Raw genomic sequence first — 13,838 nt, forward strand, 5'->3', positions numbered from 1 at the left:
CGTACAACATAAATTAATAAACACCATTCCATGAATGTAACCATTCTTTTTTGGCTAAGGTACAAACAAACACACACTCTAGTCCATATAGACGATAATTCCACCATTTGTTTTATATGCAATCTCAATCTTTACCCTAATTAAATGAAAGATATTAACCCCTAGAATTCCAACAGTCACAAGTCAAAATCAAGAACCAAAAAAACATCCATCAAATTCCCATCATAACACAAACGATTTTATAGCAAATTCCCATCATACTATATAGTAAATCAGAAGCAATATTTTGGAATAGAAACATGTACATAAACTCCATAAACAAAAAACCAAAAACCTTGTCATCTTCTCTACAAAGCTTAAAGCACTCAAAAATAAAAATAAAAATAAAAATATACAAAAACCCTGACCACAGCATCAAACCTAACCTTATATTCTCACAAACACAAAATTCCAAACACTACCACTCTTTCTCTTTGTCCTTTTGTTTTCACTCCTTCACCCTTTCTTTCCTTCAAAAAGTCCTTTTGCCTTCTCCCTTCTTTTTTCCCCTTGGATCTTGTGCTCCATTAGCCGATTCTATACCCCAATGACGTCATCAAGAATCCACAAAGGGAGGCTCACTCTCCAAAACAAATATTATTATAAACTAAAAACACACACCCCTACATTATATATATATATATAACACTCACATAAAGAAAACCATCAATAGGTTCCACACAAAATTAACAAATATCCCACAAACTAAAAACATTAGTGATAGTTCTTCATTCTATGGGAAGGCAAGGCGGCAAGTTGATGGCGGCAGGTGGCGGCGGTGGTGGTGGTGGTGCTTCTTCTATAGCTCTACTGCAAGAAAGATTCCGGCAGCTTGAGAGAATGAGAGAGAAGAGGGAAGAGATGGAGGTTTTAAAGTTGTTTCCTGAAGGTCAAGGTCAAAGTCAAAGTCAAAGTCAAACTAACCGTTATGAGCCACCACCGGTTAGGTCATCGGTGCACCCTAGAGTCTGTTTTCAAGATTCTCTTTCTCTTGGACTCAATATATACACCAAGCAAACAGAACCTCAAAAACCTGCAAAAAAACAACCTTTTATTGAGTTTTTATCATCAAAACATGAAGTAGACACATCCCTTCATCTCTAGTTTTTTTTTTTTGCTTTTTTTGAGTTAGGTTTTAGTGTAAGTTATAAGGGGAATAAGATATAATAAGTGAAAGTTGATGATGATGATGATGATGATACCTTGATGATGATGATGGTCATTGGTTGTTGTTAATGGTGGTGGTTTGGGGTGTTTCTTGATAAAATGTTTCATCATCACCACTTCCTGAGCTTTCGTAATTTTTCCATTTTTTTTTCCAAAATCTGGGGATGATGCGAGCGGCTTCTTTGATTTCTTTTGCGGAATGATTGTTTATTCTTTCAAATCTTACTGTATTTACTTTCCTACAATTTCCTGCCAATATCTGCAAATAAAATATTTAATCAAATCATATTATGAGTTTTAGGGTTTTGTATTTGCCTTTTAAAGTTTTAATTGTTTACTTATCTTTACATGTTGAGTTTACTTAACTCGGTTGGGTCTGACTCAGTCTGAGTCAGATCTAACTCAATCAGCAACTATGAAACAGTCTCTTAGCGATTAAAATTACCTCAAGCTTGAATGTTTGGGATTTTTCTTTCTGATCTTGATTCTTATTTTCTTGTTTACTCTCATCATCATCTTCTTCATTTGCTTTTTTAAGAATTACTTTAACACTTTCACCTGTTCTTGGTATATATCCAAATGCTTCACATATAAACCCTGAAACTGTCTCATATTGATGATCCTGCATGTAATATATATATTTAAAAATAAAAAATTCCATCTTTTATTGGAAAATATATAATCAAGATTGACAAAAACAAAGTAAAAAAACTACATACCTCTGGCAAAATAATATCTAAATCTTCACAAAGTTGATCGATTGATGTATTTGCATCAACATCAAAGACGCCATCCCCTCTCTTCACAATATTCCCAGTTTTTCTATCAATTTCCTCCTGTAAAGTGTAATCCAAAAAACATTTTATAACAAATGTTTGCTAAATTTATAAAGTTTATGAATTTAAATTCCAACTACCTTTGAGTCATTCTCATCGAAGATTTCACCAACAATTTCTTCAACAACATCCTCAAGGGTTACAATCTGCTCATCAAGAAACAAAAGGGAAAAATTAGTTTTTAGATTTAAATATTTAAGAAAATGTTAATTAATAAAACATCAAGAAGAACATGAACATGAACATACTCCAACTGTTCCTCCATATTCATTAAGAACAACTGCCATGTGGACCTTTCGGATACGAAACTCCCTAAGAAGATTCCAAACCAACATTGAATCTGCAAAAAGGTTATTCACTTATCATTCATCTTTAAGCTTTATAAAAATTATATCTACAATTTCAGGTTTATAAAAATTATATCTACACTTCAAAATTTATAAAAAATGCTCCTATATCATCCTTGATTGTAATAAATTTTTTGTTCAGATTGGGTTTACCCGTAAAACTTTTTGTTCAAATCTTTCATAAATTAGCTTTGTTTTTAAAATGTGATTACAAAAAGGTCAACCATAAAACTGACCAAAATAGAAGGTGCATATTAACAAGGGTTAATCTCAAAAAAGACCTTATATTTTATGTTTTTTCCGGATTAAACCTTAAATTTATTTTTTGCCTGAAAGAGACCTTGTGTTTTTTCATTTTTTCCGAAAAAGGACTCAACTTTGTATTTTTTTTTTCCGAGAAAAACCATCAACCTTCGAAATGCTTCCAAATAAACCCTCAACTTTTTTTGTTTTTATCGAAAAAAACCCTCGCATTTTACAATTTTTTTGGCAAAAAATGACTAAAAGTGCCAAATCGGAAAAAATGAAAAAATACAAGGTCTTTTTCAGGCAAAAAATAAATTTGAGGTTTAATCCGGAAAAAACACAAAATACAAGGTCTTTTTTGAGATTAACCCTGTTAACAAATAACAAAATTACATGTTTCACAAAATGAATTATGCGAATTGCGAAATCGTTTTATCCCCAATGTTGAAAAACTCCTAAAAAATTTTAAAAATCTTTTTTTTGGAAAATAATGATGTCATTTCACAAAAAACAAGGTATTTTTTTCATTTTTTAAAGTTTCTATAGTGTGTGGACTATTCATAAAGCAATTTTGTAAATAAATATATTCATTTGTGAAAAGGGTGGTTATTTTGTGTTATATGTATGAAAAAAAAATGGTTATTTTGTTATTATGCATCTCCTACTTTAGTGATTTTTGTGATTAACCCTTAAAGAAACTAAATAATTATGATAATTCTCTGACTAAATTAGAAGTTTTTATACATAAAAAACACAATTTGGACAAACTTTAACCTAATTAACCAATTTCTTTTTTCTCCAAGTTTTATAATTTTACAAATCTATGAATATATATATATATATATATATATATATATATATATATATATATATATATATATATATATATATATACACATACAATCTTACCAGGGACAAAATAAGCAGGCTTATGAGCAATCTCTCCCACCATAGCAGTTTCCAGCACATCCCCCTTCACATATTTCATGATAAATTAAATAATCTCAATAAATAAAAATAACATAAAATAAAACAATTCAAAATCAACTTACTTTCTGAACAAGATCCAACAAATCCATTGCATAAGCCACACCCACAATGTTATCAATTCGTTGCTCAAATACAGGCACCCTATAAGTCCAATTATTCAACACTTGTTAATTATTTTTAAATCAAAAAAAAAAAAATACTTTTTTTAAACAAACTGTTTCTAATTTTTACCTAGAGTATTGATGAGTCACCCATAATTGATGAAAATCAACTAATGTTGCTCCAGAATCAACTGCAACTACACCTACAAGAGGAGTCATAACCTCTTTCACATGAGTATCTTTTATCTCCAACACATTCTCAATCATATCCTGCATTAAATAAAATTTTGAATTTAAATAAATGTGCATGGATTATAAATTATAATCATTATATATTTATATTTATATTTATATTTATATTCATATGCATACTTGTTCTTCTTCCTCAATGGCCCCACTCAACTCAGCAACCCTCAACATCAACTTCAGTTCATCTTCTGTCACAGATGGCTCACTAAAGCAAAATTTAATCATAAATTATTAAAAAGATAAATGAAATTTAAAGTATTTAGTATTTACATTATGAAAGAAATGTCAAATGGCTAACCTTTTCCCTTTTAAACCAAGAATTTTAAGCATTCCCATTGAAAGAAAAGTTACAACTCTTCCAACTGGATATAAAACAATTGAGAGCCATGCAACTGGGCGAACCTATGTATTATTTTAGACATTAATTAATTTGAAATAATATTAAAAATGTAATTTTTTTTATTAGAAAATAGTCGAAATACAAATAGATTTACTTACCACAGCCCTAGCAACAGCAGTAGCATTATGAACAGCTATACTTTTGGGAGTGATTTCAGTGAGAAGTAATACAACAACCTGAAATTAAATTAACAATCAAATCATTTAGGTTTTTAAGATGAAATTTTATTGTATTGGTTTAAAAAATTAGGTTTTGGATACATACAGTCATGACTCCAGTTGCTGCACTAACACCGGCTTCACCAAAAACTGTTGTTGCTGCTTCAGTGAAAAGTGCAGTAGCTCCAATGTTGACTACGCTGGAAACAAGATTATGATTGTTAATAACAAGGTTTCATTGGAAATGAAAAGAAATTGTAGGGTTTACGTTGTGCCAATGAGAATGGTGGTGAGGAATCGTGTGATATCGGTACGAAGGAGCTTGAAGACGCCATTTTCATCTTCTTTTTCAGCTAGCTCTCTCACCTGTGAGCAATGTACAATACTGAGGGACCACTATATCGATGTAGGTAATCAAACACGGGATAGATACCTTCCAAGGTGAAAGAGTGGTGATCGAAGTCTCGGCCATGGAGAAGAAGGCAGATAAGCCCAAAAGTGCAGCTAAAATCAAACCTTGTTCTCTGAAAACTCGGAAAATCTGTGAAATTTTGGGCCCATTCCAGAAGCCTTGTGTATGAACAACGCCCGTCTGTGCCAAAACCCCTAAATCGCTGCCAGGATCCAATGCGAGAGCTCTTTGACATCGAATTACCCCCAAAACCAACAGACCGAGAAGAAATCCGCATCTCAATAAACCCCCAAACTTCTCAAAACCCTCTTTTCTTGACGAATCTTTGGTAGATTCTTCGGGTACAGTCTCTCTGGTTATGGGATTCTTTGGGTATACTTTGGTGTTAAAGAAATTGGAGGTTCGTGAAATCTGAAGCTTTTGTTTCCATAATGGTTTTGTATTGAGATTGTATCGAAAGGGGGCAAAAGGCTCCGGAACTCGTGAAGAGTGTAAAGGACGACGATGGATGAATGGTGATGTTCTGAGAAGTGTTGAATTCATAGCTGTGTGTGCGTTTGGTGGTGGAAAAAAATACAAAATTTACATGAAAATATGAATTTGGGTATTGCGTTCTTGAAGGATTCGGTGAAGGGTTTTTTAAGGGGTTTAGGATCGCTGACGATGGAAAAGCGCTAGAGATTGGTGTTCATGGATGCCCCCACGAATGCCCCATGATATCGTTATATGTGATAATAGATTGCATCCATTTAATTTTGTAAATGGCTCCATGAAATGATATTTGTGTCAATGATTTATAATGAGCATATTCTATGAATCAACTATTATTTGCAACTGGCTATGATTTTCATAAATAAATAAATAAATAAATAAATAAAGACCTAATCGATGAAGTTTACATACCTCTCTTGAGTTGTTCTTCACTTGATTGAGAACAACAAATTGAAGCAAATTTTGGTAAAATCATAGTTAAATATTCGATATTCAAAAATTGCATTAGTAATTATTAATTAAGATGTTTACGGGATCTGATTACAGATGATTAACCACACAATAATATAAAATGTCTAGACTACTTCGTATTTTTTTTGTAAATGTCACAAAAAACACTCTTTTTATATAGAAATTCGATTTTGATACCGTGTTTTTTTTTTTTATCAATTTTGACACTGTGTTTTCCAATTTGTTACAATTCTGACAACTTGACCGGTTAACCAGGTTACATGCTGACGTGGCATAATGGCGTATCAGTTTTGATGATGTGGCATGCTGACATGATATGCTGACATATCAAAATTGATTTTTTTTCCATAAAAAACACTAAGTGTTCACTTTTTTCGATTTTGACACTAAGTTTAACTTTTTATTTCAATTTTGACACTGTGTTCTTTTTTGTTCCAATCGAACATCTTTTATCAAATTTTGTTCAATTTTATCTATTTTCTATTTGAAACCATATAAATATATTTTTTTATTACATTTTAAATCGTATAAATATATTTTTTTCGTTTAAAAACCACATTTTTATTTAAATACAATGTGTTTTTTTTCATACATTCAAAACATTAGTTATATCATGAGAATCACACTAACCATAAGCTTCTAATAAGATATAAAAATTTGATGGGTTGCAAATTTGATATCTGAGTTTTGATCGACTACACGCCTCCAAACCTCCAAACACATTTGAAAGTTGCATATTTAATATAAAATACAATTTTTATATAACTAATACATATTTATATATAAAATTATGGTTTGAGTGTAAAAACAAATGTATTTATACAAGGGAAAATGACATTTAGGCCCTATAATGTTTCTAGGGTTGACCCATTTAGCTAGTTAACTTATTTTGTGGCTTAATAAGGGAACGAATTAGTCTTTGTCAGGTCGATTAAGTCCTTATTTCAATTTTGAAGGGGTTAGCCGGTCATTTTAAGTCCACCTCCTTCTACTAACACCACATCGGATGCTGACTGTGACTTTCGTCTAATGCCATGTCATTAATTAGTTGCCTCCTTCGTAATGTTCGTATATGCTTTATAAAAGAGCCCTTTTACATCCACTGTTCAACACTTCATCGGTAAACCCTTTTTCGTGAGCTGCTTCTGAATCCTCAAGCATGAAACCCGTATTCTTACAAGTAGATGTCCACTTCCAAGGAATGTTCGCCAGAAACCCCATACACTACACCGGTGGAATTACTCAGAGGTTTTCGGACATTGATTTCGCAGGAATGGACAAGGATGGGTGTGTTGTGTTCATCGAAAGGTTCACTGGGGAAAAGTGTGAGAAACTCTATTACTGCCAACCTAATATTGATTTCCCAAAAGGTTTGACTCTAATTTGCAATGACCCAATTATTACGACATCATTAAAATTGCATATGAATGTGGTGTTATACTCCCTATGTATGTAGACCATTTTGGGGATAGTAATATACAGGAATGGTTGGATAAACACAAAGACGAGTTTGTTGGTAACGTTGAGGACGAAGTACTTGATGGTGCAGGACTGGTTAAGGAAGTTGCACCAAGGTATCGGGATGTGGGTGACAGTGACACAAACGATGAGGTACATAATGGCGATGATGATGACGACGAGGATGAGGATGTCGATAGCGATGAGGATGACCATCAGAAGCCTCATTTTTTTTATAAAGGGTAATGAGAGTCAGGTAGAGATGGGTGGGAAAGCAGGTGCAGGTGAGTTTTTCGAAGAAGACATGGGTGACAATGAAGATGTTTATCCCGAATTGCCAAACATTTTCAATGATAAGCTCAATTGGAAGGAGCAGGAACTTGTTTTAGGTATGAGGTTTGAGAGTCCTAAGCAATTGAAACGCATGCTTTGTAACTATGCTGTCGCGAATGGTTATCAATTATGTTTTGTTAAGAATGATACTAGACGATTACTTGTCAAATGTTGTGATGGCAAATGTACTTTTAGGCTTTGGGGTTCTTGGATGAGTGAAGATAAGTCTTTCCAGATAAAATCTCTTATCGGTGAGCATAATTGTGCAAAGAATTTCAAATTCGGATCAATTGTGACTTACAAATGGATAGGGACCCACTTTAAGCACCAATTTTATAACAATCAAACGATGAGCGTCTGAAGGTAAAAATAGATTTTGGGATTAACGTGAGTATGAGTCAGTGTAGGAGAGTCAAGAAGTATGCATTGAGTCTAGTTGAAGGGACAATAGCTAAGAATTATGGAAGATTATGGTCATATGGTGAGGAGATTAAAAGATCAAATCCTAGATCCACAGTTAAAATTTGTGTTGATTCAATGCCTGATGGTAAGAATTATTTCAGCAAAATATACATATGTTTTGCTTCAGTAAAAGAGGGATGGAGGGGAGGATGTAGGAGGATCATTAACCTGGATGGTTGTTTTCTGAAAACTTTTTGTCAAGGGGAGTTACTTTGTGTTGTGGGTAGAGATGCTAACAATGGAATATTCCCAATTGCTTGGGCAGTTGTTTCTGTGGAAAACAAAGAGATTTGGAAATGGTTCTTAGAAACTCTTTCAGAAGATTTGCAATGTTGGAATGATGGTAACGGTTTGGTTCTAATTTCGGATCAACACAAGGTATGGTTCAAAACTATTGCATGTTTTAAATTTAGTTATTGCTATTCGAATTTCAAACATTAATGTGACTTATGTAGGGTTTGATTGAGGCAGTAAAGGAAGTATTTCCAGCAGCTGAACATAGGCAGTGTGCTAGACATATATATGCAAATTTTAGAAAGAGATTTAGTGGATCCAAGTTTGAAAATCTGTTTTGGAAAGCGAGCAAGGCAACAACTGAAGCACAATTTAATGTAGTTATGAAAGAGATTGGAAAATTAAATCCGGAAGCAGTTGTGCATCTTATGGCTAGAGATCCAAAGACTTGGTCTTTGGCTTTTTTTAGAGTTCATAATTCTTGTGAGTCAGTAGAGAATGGTTTTTCAGAGAGTTTTAATAGTGTGATTTTGGATGCCCGGAAGAAACCAATAATAAGCATGTTAGAGGACATTCGTATATATGTGATGCAAAGGATGGTGACTATGAAACTAATCGGACAAGGATGGAATGCTTATTCTGTGTGTCCAAACATCAGAATACGGTTGAATATGCTCCAAACTGAGCAAAGGTTTGTACATTTATCCAACTATATTAGTACTTTACTCTTCACATCTCATGATATTTGCGGTTTTCATCTATATATGTAGGCATTGGCATGTCATTTCTTGTGGGGGGATGAAGTTTGAGGCAAGGAAGATGGACAAGGCGTTTATTGTGGATGTTGAAAAAAAGGAATGCAGCTGCAGGCTATGGCAACTTAATGGATATGGCTGCGTACACTCAGTTGCCACCTTAGCCTACTTAAATTTGACACCTGACAGTCCATATGTAGATCCAATGTACTTGGCTGCATTATACCATAATACTTACAAACAGCCAATCCATGGGATGAATGGACAAAATATGTGGCCTTCTACTGACTTGATACCCCCTTTGCCTCCATTGAAAAGATGTATGTCAGGAAGGCCAACCATAAAGAGAATAAGAGATGCTTCTGAATGGATGGGAAAACATACCTTCTGCAAGGCAGGGAAGAAAGTTTCTTGCAGCATATGCAAGGAGAAAGGACACAACAAGGCTACTTGTAGTAAAGGTGTAGGAACATCCAAACAAAATGGAACAAAGAAACAAAAAACTATACCTACGCAGGAGTCTGTAAACGTTGCCACAGGAGTAGGGGATGATGAGGTAATCGTAGATGCTACTGATGCTTTGGATAGGCCTAGAGATGAAGAGTGAATGGTGGGAGTCAATAGACGGGATGAAGGGGTGAATGTCAATGCTCGAGTTAAGCATGTTAAACCACCTAAAATGTGAAAGAAGTCAGAACGAATCATTAAACTGAAGCTTGCAAAAAATGTAGGAGGTGAAGGTAGCAGTGTTGCAACGGCCATGGACTTGGATTAAGTAGTTGTTTGTTATTTGTAGTGAATGTGTGTTGCAGTAAACAAATTATCTTTGTATGTTCTTTTATGGTGTACTACGAATATTTAGGGGTATTATGGGCATTTTAGCCAAAACAAAGTAAACTGACCATTTATGATGTGGGGGTATTTAAGTTATTACTATTTAAATTGACCATTTTGGTTGTGGGGGCATTTTAGTCATTAGAAAATAAATTTAACATTTTGGATGTGAGGGCATTTTAATCATTAGAAATTAAAACCATTTTTGGATGTGGGGGTAATTAAGTCATTACAAAGTAAATTGGCCATTTTGGATGCAGGGGTAATTAAGTCATTACAAAGTAAATTGACCATTTTTCATGCAGGGGTAATTAAGTCATTGTAAAAAACAGGGGACTTGTGACTTAATCCATTCAACATGAAAAGGCTATCTTTAGAAAACTTTATTCCCTTTTTTTTCAAAAAAGGTTTGCAGACAAGCAGATATGGTTCAATCGTGTGCAAATGTATTTTTTGCCCCTTTTCCCAAACTGCACCATTTGTGGTCCCTGTCTATGCGCATAAAGAAGGTAAATTCATTTTGCTTTGTCTTGTGGTGCCGTCCCAGTCGATGAAACATATATAATACCCAAATGTTTCTTTCTTTCATGCACACATACAGATACAGGTGAAAGACAAATTCGTTTTTTTTAATAATAACATATTAAAACACATTTCACCCATGAGTTTGTTTACATTGCTTTATGCTATTCAATAACCTATTACAGAGATCATCGACAAAAAACTTCATCAAAAAACGATGACAAATCAGTAGCCCAGCAACACCACCACCAAATCTACAGACCAATATCACAAACTAATACCAGCAACCCACACAAAATCTACTACTAATATTGACACTAAACAACATAGGAAACACACCAAAACACAAACCTAGGAGTGAAATGCTTCAACCTACACAACATTTTTTTACTTAAACACCAAATACGTCACCATAGACGCACAAACAACACCAAAAATCCCAACACAAGACATCAGCTTCTTACGTTTGTTGTCCTTGAAGACCATCTTCACATATGCTCCTTGCAGAGAAATGAGATGATTTTTAAGATCACCAACCATATGTGAGATATCCATCAGACCAGTGCGAACGTCATCGACCTCAAGGTTCATGGCATCTAAGTGTCGATTAACTGCCTGACGGAGCTCACGCAACTGGTCTTGGAAGTCCTCCCGTATAAGAGACAGTTCCATCTAGGTTTGCAGTAGACTGATGGCCATGTCTTCGTTGGTTACACCATTCGAATGATGCTTATCAATGTGACAACTGTAATTTGGAGACCAGTTGTGTTTTGCACATCCGCTCGAAGCCATTTTGGAGTAAACTCAGAGACGAGATTGGGGTAATGAAGTTTGCATATGTGCCCTTTTAGGTCAACGAAGTCTTCATTTTATATGGAGGCGCTAGAACTGTCGATCCTTGCTCCTTACGATTCACCTTCAATACGACGTCGTTGCCGTTCTTGGACGATTTAACTTCTTGCCATGTCATCGCTTACGTGTTAGGCTAGGTTTTGTGGCAACGTTAACCGGCTACAATAGGTAAAAGGGACTATATTGTTAGGTAACAAATAATTCGTTCCCTTATTAAGCCACAAAATAAGTTAACTGGCTAAATGGGTCAACCCTAGAAACATTATAGGGCCTATACGTCATTTCCCCTTTATACAAAACTATGGTTTTTAAATGGAAAAAAAATAAAAACATATTTATACGGTTTTAATGTATTAAAAAAATATTTATACGGTTTCAAATAGAAAATTGTCAACATTGAACAAAATTGGAAAAAATGTGTTCGATTTGGAACAAAAAAACATAGTGTCAAAGCTGAAAGAAAAAATTAAACTTAGTGTCAAAATCGAAAAAAAATAAAAAACTTAGTGTTTTTTTGTGAGAAAAAAATTCAATTTTGACACGTCAACATATAATGTCATCATGCCACGTTAGCATGTAACCTGGTTAACCAGTCAAGTGGTCAGAGTTGTAACAATTTGGAAAACACGGTGTCAAAATTGACACAAAAAAAACAGTGTCAAAATCGAATTTCTGTGTAAAAAGAGTGTTTTTTGTGTCATTTACCTTATTTTTTTAATTAAATGACATGAACTATTGATTTATACACTGATTTACCATTTTGCCACATCAATCTTGACCCTCTAATTTTTGATCCAAGGCTTTGGGTGTACTAATGTCGTGTGTATGGTGTCTATGTTGTTGGCGTTATAACATCCAAACAACACCTCCACCTTGTGTGTCGTGGTGGGTTATGGCCAGTGCAACGGATTGCAATGTGATTATCTTCTTTCTTCTTTATTCTTTAGTTTCTGTCTCTTCTTTATTCTTCTTCTTTACGAAATGGTAGAGGTGAACATTATCCCACCAGGGATGTGGTGTGAGATGATTTTGTAGTGGCGTTGAATTTAGGTACACCTTAAAGCCTAATGGTCCATAAAGAGTTCTTGGATTCTCGAGAACTAAGTCTGTTCTCGTAAGAACCAAGCTCTATATATTAAAATTGTTTGATGCTTCAAAAATATCTTTGGCATTGAATTTTTGTCATTATATTTTATTTACAAACCACTTCAAATATTATTATGTATATAACTGTGGATAATATTTTTTATGGTAGATGTTTTAAATTAACAATATTTGTTGTGTATTTTATTTGGACAAAATTGCAAGAATGGTCCATGTGGTATGTCAAAACTAGCATGTTTGAGCCAAAACGGTTTGGGCTAGCATCAATTGTCCAAAAGTTTCATTTTCTTATAAGTTTGGTCCAATTTGGTTTGAATTTGTTTGTAAAGACAATTTTTTCCTTATTATCTAATTTTTCATTTTTGTGTTATTATCGGTAATTAAAAAACAATTAAAAATAAAACAAAAATAAATCTTTCTCTCTCTCACAGAGATATGAATATGAATCTTAAGAACACTCATTTTTTCCTAAGTTCAAGAACAAGAAGATCATATTCACAAACCCAAAAATTGATTTCTGATGAACTCCCATCACGACCACCTAAATCGATTTCTTCTATGAACAAGCCAACTCAAACCCACGAGCACACAAACAACTCAATAATCATGAAGATGAGGGCAAACTGGACCCCTTTTATCCCTCTTCCTGAATTGCAGACACTGTATACCCCAAATCAGTACAAGGAAAAACTAACACTAGTAAGCCCTATAAAACCCAAATCTGTAACAACCCGTCATTTTCAAATCATTAAGAGTCCAAACCACATTTCCATCCACTTTGTGCTTTATTCTTTACTGCCTTAAGGGCATGTTTATAAGCTAATGATTAAGTATAGTTTAAAGCCTAAGTTGATTTTATGTTAGTATACATCAACATAAGTTTAAAATCTAAGGCTGAAACTATAAAATATTAAATCAAATAAGGTTTTCGGCCAAGAACTCAATATGAAAAGGGGCTTACGGTCCAAAGAATCTAAAACATGGAGATTTCGGCCAAGGGAATTGAAATTAAAAATGGTTTTCAGTTATAATCTCATGAACCAATGAGTTTTCGGTCACCATGACCGAAATCAAAAAGGAAAACACCCTTAATGGGCCGAAAACCCAACTTAAAGTCCCTTAATGGACCGAAAAACCAATTGTTCAAGCCCGCTAAGGCCGAAAACCCCACTTATATATAAGTGTTGTGGCAGTAAACTCAATTCATTTCTCACTTTTCAAGCCGTGAACACTCCCACTTTTGCTCTAAAGTATCATCCGTAAATAGCATATATTCAATATATTTCCACCCAAACCTTCTTATTTTCACCAAGAACACCAAGAACATTCGTTCATATCTTCAAATCTTCAAGCATCCAACCGAAAACCCCCAAGAG

At 34.0% G+C, this 13,838-nt stretch overlaps 2 protein-coding genes across 4 annotated transcripts; one reads left to right on the plus strand and one right to left on the minus strand.

Annotated features, from left to right (window-relative positions):
* Positions 1 to 237: 237 nt before the first annotated feature.
* LOC145004360 (putative DUF21 domain-containing protein At3g13070, chloroplastic) lies at positions 238 to 5,707 on the minus strand. Of its 3 annotated transcripts, none has more exons than XR_013662354.1 (16): positions 4,967 to 5,707; positions 4,802 to 4,899; positions 4,640 to 4,733; positions 4,474 to 4,551; positions 4,274 to 4,377; positions 4,099 to 4,180; positions 3,857 to 3,996; positions 3,688 to 3,766; positions 3,545 to 3,608; positions 2,291 to 2,382; positions 2,123 to 2,188; positions 1,926 to 2,042; positions 1,652 to 1,828; positions 1,242 to 1,465; positions 964 to 1,072; positions 238 to 846 (listed from the first exon to the last, which is right to left on the minus strand). XR_013662354.1 is itself a non-coding variant. In XM_078963257.1 (15 exons), the coding sequence occupies exons 1-14, from the start codon at positions 5,486 to 5,488 to the stop codon at positions 1,259 to 1,261; spliced, it is 1,920 nt and encodes a 639-aa protein (XP_078819383.1). In that variant the 5' UTR covers positions 5,489 to 5,707; the 3' UTR covers positions 238 to 1,072; positions 1,242 to 1,258. The 3 variants fall into 3 exon arrangements, 1 of the variants encoding a protein (XP_078819383.1); XR_013662353.1 differs by having other exon boundaries at positions 238 to 849; XM_078963257.1 differs by having other exon boundaries at positions 238 to 1,072.
* Positions 5,708 to 8,778: 3,071 nt separating this feature from the next.
* Positions 8,779 to 9,757, plus strand: LOC145007384 (uncharacterized). The gene is made up of 2 exons (XM_078966329.1): positions 8,779 to 9,086; positions 9,166 to 9,757. The coding sequence occupies exons 1-2, from the start codon at positions 8,779 to 8,781 to the stop codon at positions 9,755 to 9,757; spliced, it is 900 nt and encodes a 299-aa protein (XP_078822455.1).
* Positions 9,758 to 13,838: the final 4,081 nt, after the last annotated feature.

The sequence above is a fragment of the Lactuca saligna genome, chromosome 7 (genome assembly GCF_052625555.1).
Source record: "Lactuca saligna cultivar CGN05327 chromosome 7, ASM5262555v1, whole genome shotgun sequence".
Taxonomy (NCBI): domain Eukaryota; kingdom Viridiplantae; phylum Streptophyta; class Magnoliopsida; order Asterales; family Asteraceae; genus Lactuca; species Lactuca saligna.